General features: G+C 41.1%; 1 protein-coding gene across 8 annotated transcripts in view; it reads right to left on the bottom strand.

Annotated features, from left to right (window-relative positions):
* The window catches only part of Rnf32 (ring finger protein 32), a 45,869-nt gene that overhangs the window by 29,380 nt on the left and 1,937 nt on the right, over positions 1 to 14,552 (bottom strand). For 3 of the 8 annotated variants that reach the window (XM_057791053.1, XM_057789495.1, XM_057790227.1), the window contains exons 2-7: positions 14,285 to 14,371; positions 13,480 to 13,744; positions 9,690 to 9,832; positions 6,621 to 6,653; positions 6,011 to 6,135; positions 5,524 to 5,632 (exon numbers count right to left, since the gene is read on the bottom strand). In XM_057791053.1, the coding sequence (XP_057647036.1) occupies positions 5,524 to 5,632; positions 6,011 to 6,135; positions 6,621 to 6,653; positions 9,690 to 9,832; positions 13,480 to 13,744; positions 14,285 to 14,299 (690 nt within the window). In that variant the 5' untranslated portion in view covers positions 14,300 to 14,371. Of the gene's footprint in view, positions 1 to 5,523; positions 5,633 to 6,010; positions 6,136 to 6,620; positions 6,654 to 9,689; positions 9,833 to 13,187; positions 13,745 to 14,284; positions 14,372 to 14,552 lie in introns of those variants that run through there. The other 5 variants (XM_057791837.1, XM_057792648.1, XM_057794117.1 and 2 more) reach the window with 4 other exon arrangements.

Below are 14,552 nucleotides of genomic sequence, written 5' to 3'. Positions count from 1 at the left end.
TAAAGGTTTGCTAGAATTCAGCAGTAATCTGTTTGGTTCTGGGATTTTCTTTGTTGCTTCAATGTCATTGTTGCTTCAATCTTGTGTGTAGGTTGTTTATATCCTCTTGATTTGATTTTGATAGGTCATATGTATCCAGGAATTTAACCATTTATTTTAATCTTTCCAATGTTTGGGAATATTTTCAAAATATTCCCTAGTGATCCTCCAGGATTTCTTTGGTGTGTTGTAATGTCCCCTTTTCCCCTCTAATTTTATTATCTTGGGCCTTTTACAACTTTAGGCTACTTTGGCTAAGGGTCCTTGATCTTATATATCTTTTTAAGGAACCAACTCTTCATTTCACTGATTCTTGGGCTCTTCCAGTCTCTGTCTCATCAGGTTCTGCCCTGATTGTATCATCTTGGGCTATATTTGTTCTACCTGGAAGTCTTGAGGTCCATCTTTGTTAATTTACAGTATTATTGGATTTTTAACGTAAGCACACCTCATTTCTATGAACTCTGCTACACTGCCAAGATTCTAATAAGCTGCTTTGCTTCTCATTCTTTTCTAGCTTTACAATTTCCTCCCCAGTGTCTTCAAAATCATTAGGAGCATATTTGCTTGCTCCCCATACATGTGTAGGTTCTAAAGTTCTTGTTACGGGTTTCTTTTATGCCACTGTGATCTGATGTATCATTTTTTATTTTTTGTACTTATCAATTCTTGCTTTATGGATGAAAATGTGATCTATTTTGGAGAAAAATCCCATAGGCTCCTGAGAAGAATCTGTGTTTCATAGCTGTTGGATATAACAATCCCTACATGTTAATTTGAGTTACAGCAGTTTTCTCTGTTGAGCTTTGGGTCTATGTTATCTTTCTATTGGTGAGAGTGAGAGTAATTATTTCCCATATTATTATCTGGGCCTGTATGACCCTTAATATCCAGGAGTGTATGATTTACAAAGCAGGGTATACCAATGTCCAGTGCTTATATACTCCCATCACTGCACATTCTTGATGGAGTTTATAAAATTGTAATCACCTTATTTATTGCTTCAAATTTCTGACTGAAGTCTGCTTTTTTTCTCTTGTGTATGTGTGTGTTCAGGTTGGTATGTACATGCATGTGCTAGTGTATGCCAGAAGATGATGTCTGATATCTTTCTCAATTGCTCTTCACCTTAACTTTTGTAACAGAGTCTCTCACTTAATTAGGCTGGCCAGCCACTGAGCTCCCAAGGTTCTCCTGTACCTTGTCTATGCTACTTTTACCTGGGTGTTGAGCATCAGGTCTTCTTGCTTGTGCAACATGTTATCAGCTAACCCATCTCTCCAACCCTTCAAACCTGCCTTCTCAGCTATCAGCATTCCTGCTTGCTCCCAGCTTCTACTTCCTTAATATAATGACTTTCATCCTTTTACTTTTAATCTGCTTCCCCCCATGGACATCAAATAGTTTGTTTTTGGTTGTTATCAAGAGCCTGAGACCACAGTGCTGTCCTTTTCAGTGAAGTGGTATTGGTGCTGTAATAGACTCATAAAGCCAAGAGGAACCTTTGTGCAAGGGTTCTCAGCTCTTCTCTGCAGGATAGAAGATGGTGGTGAGCAGAGAGATCTGCCTTCATGTGATGGCTAGTCCTAGCTTTCCTTGTCATTATTAAGAGAAACTGAAACTGTTTTCTTACATGGGAGGAATTATTTGGAGATTCTAAAATGCTCCAAGAAAAATGACAGTGGGGTTCATTTGCAGCAAGTAAAGATACACCAAATGTTTTCAGTGTCTGAAAAGCATTTTAAGACATGGAACAGAGCAATCAGGGCTGGGCGTCAGACACTACTGGGCCTCCCTTGGCTTAAGAATACAGCCTCATGAACCTCCATAACATCACGGGGCTCTGAAAACAACCACCAGCATTGGGTCTTCACATGTTCTCAGACCATGTGAGTTAATCTGCCATGTCACACCCTCATAGATAAAATAGTGTAGTGAGGACCATCAACTGATTGTCATGACTGCTTTATGTGACACAAATGTATAGCCTAGACTTTCCAAAGTCATTACATGTAAACATGAACAAACTGTCCACATAAAGATGGTAAATAGTTTTCAAGTCTGTCTTAAAATTTTGCAAAAGCTAACAAGGACACTGACTTGTAAGCCATATATTATTGCACACAAAAATTATAAAGAGCTTCTGGCTCAGTGGTATTTTTGCCTGTTGTCACAGCTTACACTTCAACTTACGAACTTAGGACCAGCCTAGGCAACATGAGACTGTCTTAAGAAAAAACAAAAACATAATTACTAAGAATGTCTCAGAGAACAACACTGACCATCAGTCCACTGAGTATAATACACAGGAGAACACAAAAAGATGACAACAATTACAGAAGGCATAAGTCTGGATGGAAGATGAAACAGCTCTAAAGACAGATGTCCAGAAAACAAAGTGCCTATCCTGGTTTGATTCGGGATATCATCCTGACTAATGAGCAGAGACAGAGATGAGACCTAGAAGGAAGGCTTGCATGCTGCCTTCTTTATGGGGAAGAGGAACCGCTCACTCCAGACAGTGAAGACAGACACATTCTTTTCATCTAGTCAATGATCAGGACTTTTACTCAGTTTTATTTCTTGTATAAATGGCAGTGTTTGAGAAAGAATCTGGCAAGTGGGAAAACAGGAATCTTTTCACCCAACAGTAGACAGGAATGAGGAATTCTCTTTAGAAATTCATCCCTACCCCAGACATTCTGTGTTCCTTATTCAGTTAGGAGAGGTCAAGGTTTTTGAGATATTTTGTTTTCTTCTTGGTCAAATCCAACTTGGTAGGCAGCCCCTGTAGCCTTTGTCTTTAGGTCTCCTAATAGCCAAAGGCAGGAGCTTTTTTCAGCCAGACCAACCAGTCCCTCTGGTATCTTTTTGCCACCACTTCACAATGCAGTGCGCAAAGCCCTTAGCTTAGCATCCACATCACATCTGATGCCAGCCTACTCTTCAAGGAAACTCAAGAGTTAACTAAACATGAGGAACAGTGACAACCACAACATGCCAAATGTTCTAGTTTACATATTCTAATAACTGTGTTGCTTGGAACAAAGACTTAGTGCCTGAAAGGGCTCTAGTCAGTCCAAGCAGGGCAGACATGGCTCTGGCAGGCCTTGCCCTTCTCTCCCATTCCCTCTGCCTTGCTAGAACCCATTAGATGACATTCCTAAAGCTAGCCACCAAGGTCTGCTCCCTTATTTGTCCACTTGCTCTTCCTGAGGCTGACTACGAGGGTCCACCTATCAAATTTTGAAATCCAGCAATCAAAAGCCCCCTTTGGTTCACCTAATTAACATGCCCAATAAAAATAAAAAAAACTCATCCAACACAGGGAGCTTCCCCTTTTACATTCATAAACTGTCATTTGCTTATGCGCCATGCCTGTCTCCTCGCTATCCAGAGGCAGTCCATTGTCCTTCCAGGATAAATACCCTTTCTTCCCTCCCTCCTTCTCCCATGTCCTCTATCTCTTGTCTTTGTCTCTTGTTTCTTCCACTTTGTCCCTCTGGGGCAAATAAATCTCCTCTTGTGCTGACAACTTGGTCTTGGGGTGTCTTGTGTTAATACCAGTCCCTTCAGTGCCTAGGAAAGGTTCTAGAAAAAATTATTTTGCTTTAATAAATGTAGTTCTAGCACAGTTGAAATAGGCTGGCTTACCCAGGTAAGGGCAAAGCCATACACAAGGTCACAGACACTCCCATTTCTTCCTCTAGGCAAATGAGTGTTTGATGGGACCAGGAGTTAAGTGACTGTGATCACTTAGTCTTGTGCCTAAAGGTGGCAATAACTAGGAAAATGGTTAGAAAATAAAGAACCATGTTTTACTTTCTTTATTGTTTATTGTTTTTATTAGGAATCATGTTTTTCATTAAAGGCTATCTGTTATACTCATCATCCTAAATGAAAAAACACACAGCTAAACTAAACATGTCAATGGTACCTACATAGGGAATGACGGACAGCACAGTGTGACTATGAGACGGGATCCTTTTCTTCTCTTTTTTTTTTTTTTTTTCCTGAGCTAACAACATCTTGGCTCTCCTTTCATTTTTCTTTAAAAATATTTTTATTTTATTTTATTTTATTTTATTTTATTTTATTTTATGTGTTTTGCCTGTAGGTATGTCTGTATGAAGGCATCAGATCCCCTGGAACTGGAGTTACAGATAGCTGTGAGCTGTCATATGGGTGCTGGGAATTAAACTCAAGTCCTCTGGAAGAGCAGTCAGTGCTCTCAACCACTGAGTCATTTCTCTAGCATGATCCTTTTCTTCTTTGAGATGGGGTCTTGCTATGGTGCTTAGGCTAGCCTCAAACTCCAGATTCAAGCAGTCTTTCTAACTCAGTTTCCCAAGTGTTGGGACTATAGAAATGGATCATCATGTCTGGCTGAGGAGTTTATCCCAGTGATCTAAGGTTGGCATGCTGGGATACCACAGTGTTACCATAAACTAACACTGCCTGTTACCAAACCTAAAACAATGTACATGAAAACTAACTTGGAAAGATACCAATGTTTGTAACAAATATAAGATTTTCTGTGCCTACTATGTTTCTTTATAATTGATTTTTAGGCCTGCAGTGAACATACCAGGTGAGGAAAAGGGTCCCAAAGCACCCACCCATGGTGGCTAGATCTGCCACCCTGGAGCAGGCATGAGAAAGGTTCTCTCTTCAGGGCTGGTTACTTCTAATATTTGCCAATCCTTTTTGCTCAAATGGAGAAATGTTAAACATGCACCTCCCATGTAGTGGTTTGAAAGAAAATGGTCCCTAAAGGGAGTGGCACTATTAGGAGGCATGGCTTGGAGGAAGTGTGTCACCGTAGGGGTGGGCTTTGAGGGTTCATATATGTTCAAGCCATGCCCAGTGTTTCAGACCACTTCCTTTGCCTGTACAAGACAGAGAACTCTCAGTTACCTCTGCAGTACCATGTCTGTCTGCAAGCCGCCTTGTCCCATCATGATGATAATGGACCTTTGAACTGTAAGTCGCCCCATTAAATGTTTTCCTTTATAAGAGTTGCCATAGTCATGGTGTCTCTTCACAGCAACAGAAGCCCTAACTAAGACACCCTACACCCTGCCAAGTAACATAAAAAATGCAAAGCGAGCATAAGCAAGCACAGGCAGGAGTTGTCTGTTTCTGTAATGTGGTGATCCTACAAAGTTCAGCCAGCTACTGGGAGATAGTAGTGAGGTCTCCATTTTCACTGATGTTATAGCATAACTAGGGAGTCTTAGAGTTGTAAAAGCTCAATTTCACCTTATTTTATCAGAAAATGGTACCATCAAACAGCACACAATGGTCAAACCAAAGCTGATTTGAATACCATTTTTCATGCAATGAGGTTGAAGGTCACTAAGTTGAACAAAAAAGCTCTAAAAGTGAAGTGAGCTGCAGTCTCACTGCCTGTTGACTTTACCAGTCCCAAATATTCACCCATACAGACCATGTCTGTGTGAGCAGGTAGTGGTACACACCCACCTTTTCTTCAAAGAACTTTCTCCTTAACTTGGCATCCGTAGGAGGGATTGTTTTCCTTAGGTTTCTGTACCACTTTCTAACGATGTACCCTCTCCAGTAGGCTTGGACTCTAAAACACAGAGATGTAGAAATGATGACTGCCCAATAGCCTTATTTTTAAATTAAAAATTCTTTTATTTTATTATGCATATGAATGTTTTGTTTACATGAATATCTATACCACTTATGTGCCCAGTGCCCGTGGAGGTCAGAGAGAACATCCAATTCCCTACAACTAGAATTACAGACAGTTGTGAGTCACACCATGTGGGTGCTGGGAATTGAACCTGGGTCTTCTAGAGCAGTTAGTGGTTTTGACCACTGAGCCATCTCTGCAGCCTCTAATGGCCTTATTTTAACAAGTATTCCTCCCAGCCTGGGCTGCCTAGTGACCTTCTGAGCTACAAACATTTGTCTCCCCTCTGCAGGGCATGGAGGACACTCTTACCTGGTGGCACACTTTACTCTGAACAGACGGGCCCCATCATGTATCACTCTGGTTTGATATTGGTTCTTTCTACAGAGGGGACAGGTTTTTTTATTTGTGAACTTTTCAAAAGCCTGAAGGCATGCCTGAAGAAAAGGATTTCACTTAAAACCTTACAACTCATTACTTATAAACAACATTTTTACTTCTAATGTAATTAGTGTTCTTTTTCTCAAGTGAAACTCAGTCCAATTTAGATTATGAAGTAGCTTCATCAGATGTTAGCACTTCCTCAGGACACCTGTTTCAAAAATGATTTTCCGCAAGAACATGCATGCAGAGACTTCAAAAACTTCTGAAAGTCAAGTGGTGTAAAGGTAAAATGCTACGTGTCCGACTGTCGTGCAAACAGCCGGCAGGAAGCAAGCTATCAGCAGCTTTGATGTGCGGCACTAACAATCTGCTACACAAACATCTGCGGGTCTGTCACAGTATCCACGATTTTCACAACAGGATGAGATGCAGTCTACCCTAAAGGCATGTTTCTGACTACAAATGGTGCTCATGGATCAACAAATAGCTCTTTCAATGCGAGAGGGAAGGAGGCCAGGCCGAGGGTGGGGTTCCTTACCTTGTGGAATACGTGTGAGCAGGAAAGCAGCACCTGTCCACCCGGAGAGAGCAGAGTCCTGGGTTAGTAATACATCCTCTAGAAGGGCATCCGGATGCGTGAAGGTAGCATTCAGACAGCTGAGCACTTTCACACTTACGTTTTTAAGTTTAATATAAGCATATCATCTAAACAAAGCCAATGACCCAATACCATAAAACACATCATGCTTGATATTAATCCAATAAAAGGAGTGCCAAGGTAGATACTGCTAGGTAGATAGGGTGGGGCATGAGGGAACCCATCCACGTGGTGTGGACTTGGTAGGAGAAGGAGCAGAGACACAATAAGCAAACATCTTTACAGGGTTTTGTTCAGCTAAATTACACTCCTCAACTTAAAATCACAGCTTATTGTGACCTAATTCTGAGAGTTTTTAGATGGAGAGAAAATATGTTCATGAGAAAACGCCACCCTTCTGACTCAAACTCTCCACCCAACAGTGATGTTTTGATCTGGAAAAACAAAAGTCAAAACTAGCTTGGATTTTAGACCATAACCACGGGCAGGTGAGTGGGCAGACACAGTCCTACTGTTTTCAGTGGCCTACCCTGTGGCTTTGCTCACTTTGTGTTTTTCTTAAGTGGGATCAAGGGAAGGAATTTTAGAATAGAGCTCATAAACTCCTAAAACCTTTTTAAAAATATTTATTTTATTTTAGGAACATGGGTCTTTTGCTTGCATGTATATCTGTGTACCATATGCATAGGGTACTCATAAAGACCCGAAGAGGGCATTAGATCCTCTGGAATTGGAGTTAGAGAGGGATGTAAGCACCATGTGGGTGCTAGGAATTGAACGCCAGTACTCTGGATGGGCAGCCACATCTCTAGCCCCTAAAACCTTTGTCTGGACCCTGCCAACTGTAAACTTAAATTTAATTAAGTATTGTATTAAAATCATCTGTGGACTCAGTTTTTTTAATATAATTTTCAAAGTCTTTTGTCAACAGATATCATTTTGCTCTAAACAATGTAAGTCTTACATAATTCTAATAAATAATATTAGAATATTATACTTTGAGATACCCATATATTCATTATAGGCAAACAGTTCATGGTGATAGTTACACAAGTGAGGCCTACACTTCATTTACATTTTGTCATATTTCTGGGTTGGTCTGTAGTGAATCATCACCTGAGTTCTGTTCTCACTGTTAGATGGTGTCATCTACTGCACCAGATAAGAAATTACTTGAGCTGGGTGGTAGAGGCGCACGCCTTTAATCCCAGTACTTGGGAGGCAGAGGCAGGAGGATCTCTGTGAGTTCGAAGCCAGCCTGGTCTACAGAAGGAGTTCAAGGATAGCCAGGACTATTTCACAGAGAAACTCTGTCTCAATAAAACCAAAAAAACCCAAACCAACTAGAAAAAACAACCCCCCCAAACAAATAATAAAAAACCACAAAACCAACAAAGTATCTTGAAAGTAATTGAGAAAATTATTTCTATTTTTATTCGTGTGTGTGTGTGTGTTTTGCCTGCATGTATGTCTTATCTGTATGCCTGGTGCCATGGAAGTCAGAAGAGGGCATAGGATCTCCTGGAACTAGAGTTGTGAGCCACCATGGGGGTATTGGGAATCAAACCTGGGTCTTCTGGAAGAACAGCCAGTAAATACTCAACCATTGAGCCATTTCTCTAATCCAGAAAGACCGTTTTTAACTAAGGAAAAAAAATTCAATACGGGAATACTAAGTGCAAGATTAACACAATACTGTTAGTATTTTAGCCAAATACTATAAATATAAATAAAATGACAAAGTTTAGTGAAATGCTTACATAACACCTGAAATATTTAAGTTTTCATCCTTCATACAACCAGGCTAAACATGTACAGACAATACATGAGGCTGCTGATGCTGGATGATTTTCTGCAGCCTTAATGATCTTGCACTCCAACACTAGATTACAAACTTCCCTACATATGACAATTCTGTGGGTCAATGGCTGACTGAAATCTTCCCAATATCCAACTCCTACGTAAGATTAGGTCCTCTTGGAGAGCTAGAAGGAAAGTATACTTCAAGCATACATTACTGGACAGCAAAAATGGCTGTGAGCTCCTTGCTGACAGTGAAGCATTTTTAAGTCTGAGAGGTCAGGACAAGCCCATGAAGCTTGGGGTCCTCGGCTGGGACCTAAGCCTGGCTATGTGATGGAGGGGTTAATTTCATTGGTTAAATAAAGAAACTGCCTTGGCCCCTTTAATAGGACAGAAAATTAGGTAGGCGGAGTAGACAGAACAGAATGCTGGGAGAAAGAAGCCGAGTGAGGAGTCGCCATGATTCTCCCACTCCAGACAGACGCAGGTTAAGATCCTCCCTGGTAAGCCAGCTCGTGGGGCTACACAGAATATTAGAAATGGGTTAGATCAATATGTAAGAGCTAACCAATAAGAGGCTGGAACTAATGGGCCTGACAGTGTTCAAAAGAATACAGTTTCCGTGTAATTATTTCGGGGCATAAGCTAAGCCATGCTGGTGGCCGGGTGCCGGGGACGCAGCCCTGCCGCTCATAACACAACAGCTATGTGCTGGGTTTTCTTAGCTGCTGTCTCAGTGCCTACCATGTAGAAGCTAAGGCTACACGCTATGCAAAAGCCTTGGGCAAAACCATATTTCTCCCCAAATTCTGAAGCATGAGTGACCTTGGCTCCTTGGAGCTGGCAGTTTAGTCAGGCACAGCAGTGGGTCTGTGTGACAGGGTCATGAGCTTTCTATACACCGGGATGACCAGCCAGCTTATATTAAGAGCTGTGTGGACAAAGATTCCATTTTATACCAGGATTCTCCCATAAATTCTTTGAAGATATTCAAAGCATCCTTTCATGCAAATGGCATACTTGTACTTAGTGTCACACGAGTAAGTGGACACTGTCAAGTGATGTTGTTCAGCCATACACACACACTTTAAGGGTAGTAGAGAAAATGTTAAGTATTTGAAAGTTACAAGGGAGCATGGAACTGGGTGGCTCAGGGACTAATACTGGGGATACAGAGCCTGGCTGATCTAAAGCTCTGTTATGTACCTGAGGACGGAGCTCAAATTCTTCTTTACATATCGGGCATGGTTGCATGGAGTCCCCTTGTAGGAGGGATCTCTGCTTCACTCTCTCCCATTCATCTGACGACAGTGGCAATGGGGGAGGTGGCAAGAGGCCCAGTTTCTGGGCTAAAGGAAAGATAAGACACAATAAAAACTCATGTATTCTAGCATAGTCACATGTAATTTTAGCATAGTCACATGTAATTTTTAATAGGCAATCTGTATGTGGATACTCTAGGGAGGCATTATAGCAACCTTCCACAATGCATATCAAGGTGCTTTTCTATGGAGGTATTAGTGCAGTGATAATACCTGACATTCTCAATAATGACTTATGCTTTATACAGACTTTGTCATCATTCTGAATTTTAGGGATATTCAAGCAAGCAAGATTGACATTTAGTTGTACAGAAGTTGAAGAACACATTATTATTATTTGCCATTTTCCTTCTTGTTTTTCATCTAATCTAACTGTTAGCTTGTAGCACTGCCTCCGTCCACTTAGCCTTGCTGTCCTCACCTTTACAAAGCACATCAATCATGTGCTACCTAAGAATACATTTCTTAAGTAAGAGATTTATAAGAACCATCACATGAACTTATATCCCATGGGAACTCACTTTGAGAAAGTACCTGCAACATTCCTGAGCTGGTAGGACTGTAAATATAAATCACTATCTGCAAACTGCTAAATAATAGTAAAGGTACATTAAAAAATAGACCTAGATACAGAGGGCCATTGGAAAAGCACTCTTGGTCCTAGAAAAATTCATGGTAGAAGTATGAATATACTCTGAAAGTCTAGAACATAAAAGTACTCTCACAGGGAGTATATTTTCTAGATAAATAGACTTCTATGCCTACCCAGGAAAAGTCACAGAAGAGACACTCATCCCATGAGCCTTAATAATTGTGGATCCAGAGAAAAGAAAAAGACACTGGAGAGACATAGTACTAAGAGCCAAGTAGCTATGAGAGCATCAGTGTCAACATGGGAGGCAAACAGCAGTTCGCAGGGATGTGGGTGTCTGCACGCAGCTGCCAGGAAACAGACTCCGCACACAAATGTTCGACCTAAGATGATAGGAAAAGGAAATGCAGCAAAGTAAAAGAAACAAAAAGGAAATATCAAGGACAACAGCAGAAATTCCAAGAAAATAAAAGCTAAAACGAAACTAGAACCAACAGGTATAAATCCAAAATGTCTTTTTCTCCAAATAGACATTTCTAATGAAATTGATCTACATAAATACAAAGCACAAGGAAAAAAAATTACAGAATAAGAAAAGGAAATAATCATAAAATGCATGACCAAAGCAGGGGAATGGGTTCTATCACCAGCATCTATGTAAAAAGATTGCACAATAGTGTATGCTTAGTCCCGGCAAGGCAGAGACAGGAGATCCTTAGAGCTGGCTGGCCAGCCAGTCTAGGTGAACTGGTGAGCTCTAGTTTAGTGAGAAACCCTGTCTCAAAAAATAAGGTAAATGAGGAAGATATTGATACCAGCCTCTGGTCTCTACACGCACATGCGTATACCTGAGAAAAAACACACACACACAAACAACAAACAAAAATTCTGTCAAGAGCATCTATATTCCAAACTCACCTGATAATATAGGTGAGATTAACTTACTTCACTAGACTTAATTCTAGTAAAAATATACCAACACTAAAACCATCAGGAGAACAAAAAACAAACAAACAAACAAAACACCCAAAATCTGAGTTGAACCCGAGCCATTAGGCTCAGGGCCTCTCCTGTCTTGATTTAGTACCTGCCATCTGGAGCAATGAACTCAGCCTTGATTGATTCTTATACTGATGGGCATATGACTTACTGTAGGTGACGTGATACCTACCGTCAAGGGCCAGACTCTGAACTGTACAAACCTGTATCTGTAATAATGCCCCAAAGCAGCAAAGCTGAGAGTAAGCTTTCTCTCAAGGTGCCTGTCACCCTTGGACAGCTCTTCTGCCATACGTGGAAACTTTCTGCTCCTCACCTCAGCAGCTAAAGGAACAAGAGGCGTACTTGACTGCCTGATGAGGGGTTTTCCTTCTGTGCTATGCAGGCATCCCTACCACCTCCTGTCTACAGCACAATAGCCCTAACCAAACCTATTTGCTATGCCTAATCATTTAGAAATCTTATTTCTAGCTTCCCAGTTAAAATGATTTCAAACTTACACAAGATTGTAAGAATGGTATAAAGAATTCTGTGGCCTTAACATGCTACTATAGTGATGGGAACCAGGAAATTAACGCTAAGCTAATTATCCACTGAAGTCATGCTCCCTTATCTGTGGTTGTACTTTCTGGAGGGTTCAGTGATTCACAGTCAACTACTATCTGAAAATATTCAATGGGAAAGTCCAGAAATAATTCATAAGTTTTCATTTTGTTGCCAATCTAAGCAGCACAATGAAATCTTATGGTCCCGTGCTCCATTTCTGTCTAGTCTATCAGGCTGTGTATTTTGTACCCCTTGTCCCTCTGTAGTTGTCTTGGTGGTTAGACAGAATGTGGCAGTATTACAGCTTTAGGGTTTGTTGAGGCTCCAAAGCAACAAAGCAGAGATGTTGACTATTCAGATGTGCCAAGAGAGGAAGTAAAGAGCTTCTTTCAAGAGCAGGAAAGTTCTTGATTTCACAGAAAATAATTACATGCTGAAATTGCCAAGGTAAGACCAAATCTTCTATCTGCCAAACTATAAGAAAAAATAGATTCATGACAGTTTGACAACTTTACTCCTGTAATAGGCATATAGGGTTACAGTAGGAGCAGAGGCAGGAAGGCTGCATGTAAGACAGCTTCAACTACACGGTGAGACCTTCTCTCTCTCTCTCTAAAAAAAAAAAAAAAAGTTATGGCCCTAGTGTATGACAGGGATCCAATTAAGATGGAAAGGCACTAAATTTGTGGGTGGTATTTAAACTGATGTCAGTGTCACCAGAAAGCACTGAGCCTGTAAAAATTTTGGGAAGGGGGTCCCTTGAAATGAGGACCATCAAGGCATTTAGTTCAATGAGGGATTACTGTACAGATTCAAGTAGAAACAGGCTGACGAGTATGAGCATTACTGCCGGGGCTATGCCCCAGTGGAGACACTGCCTCACCAGAGGTGAGAAAGCTGCTTAAGGAGGAAGGACGCCACCTGAAGTTTATCTTCAGTTTAATGGACCCGGGCTCATATAGAAGATGCCAGATGGAAACTACATTCACAAAACACAAAGATCTAGACACGCGCCTATAAACCAAACACTCAGGAGGTTGAAGCAGAAGGATTGAGAATTGAAGGTCAGCCTGAGCTATACAAGGAGCTTTCCAAAGCCAACAAAAATATGCAAAGGAAGGCAGAAGGACTTAAAATACAGAAGCACAGACCAATTCTGGCATTATGTGAAGTGCCACAGGGCACATGATAAAGCCAGGCACAATGTACACAGCCAGAAATTCACTCACAAAGCAAGTCACTTACCCTGTTGCTGCAACTTACAGTACTGCTGGCGGCCACCTTGTTTACGAGACAGTTCTACCAACATTTAATCTCAGAACTGGAAAAAAACCTTGGCAGACAAAAAGTTGGCATTCAAAGCCTTATTAACAACACACTTGGCTGTCAGTATCTGCCAATAAAATGAAAATGTTAAGGTTGTATTTTTACTCCAAACACACCACTGCTTCAGCCCTGTAAATAGGGTACCATCCAGTTTGAGGAGGTTACACTGGGTTAGTTAGCATTAAGCCAACAAATGACCAGATTAGCTTACCTAAAGTTAGCGCTGGCGGTGCGGGATCTAGAACATACTCCCTTTCTGGATCTTCCACTTTGGGGCCCTCTGTAGTTTTTCTAAGCCCAGTATCTATTATGGCCGTTGTGTCTCTTTTGAGAGATTTTGTCTTGTTCTCATTCTTTTGCACATTTGTCTTACAAGGGTCTGCTACCGAGAGATGTCCAAGTTGAAGATCATGTAAAATGTGGTCCTGTAAGGCAACTGCAGTGACTGCTAAGTTACCTTTTTTAGATGAATGATCCTAAAAAGTAGGAGGTAGGGGTTGTCTTATTTACTGCAACAGTATGTAACAAATAATCTTTTAGAAGGAAACTGAAGCTTTGTGCTCCACTGGTGGCATATTAACAAATCAATGGGAAGGAATGCCAGAGCCACTGTATCCAAGTCAGAGCAAATCCTGACCCAACATCTATGTTAGACACGAAGGAAACCTTTTCATTTAATTTCTGGAGCCTTATTTATAAACCAATACATTCAAACATGTGTGTGCCTAAATAAACACCTGCTGTTTTGCTATAACTGAATTAGACTCCAGGCAAACACTATGCTTTTAAGCATAAGCTTTTTGCTGAAAACTTAAAAGCATTTGCTGCAGGACCAGGTTCTTGAGTCAGGAGAGGGAGGCCTGCACACAGCACTTACTGTTACCCACACCTCCCACTCCTGCTCACAGCTCCTCATGGACACAAGGTTTATAAACTATTTTTATGCTCAAAGAAGGCACAGTTTGACTACATCCCCAGAGTGAAACTATGGGTCGGTTTTGAGGAGGACGAAATACCTTATTTTTTAACATGCTCGATCAGGAAACACCGTGGCGTGGCTTCAGCAAGTCTAGCATCACATTGCAATTCCTTCCATTCTTCTGCTGTGAACAGAAAGTGAGTGTTGGCAAACATTCAGATCTCCTAGGGTTATGGAGATGATAACAGGAATGCCAGCTGCAGGGCAGCACAGAGCTACACCTTCCAGCTCACAGTCATAGCCCAGTCCATCCCTGTCCTCCAATAGCTTCCCACAGTGCTGGAAAGAATGTGAACACAAAGAAC

Source organism: Chionomys nivalis, chromosome 1, assembly GCF_950005125.1.
Source record: "Chionomys nivalis chromosome 1, mChiNiv1.1, whole genome shotgun sequence".
Lineage (NCBI taxonomy): Eukaryota > Metazoa > Chordata > Mammalia > Rodentia > Cricetidae > Chionomys > Chionomys nivalis.
Note: the sequence above shows the minus strand (reverse complement) of the source record. Positions and strands in the feature narration are given on the sequence as shown.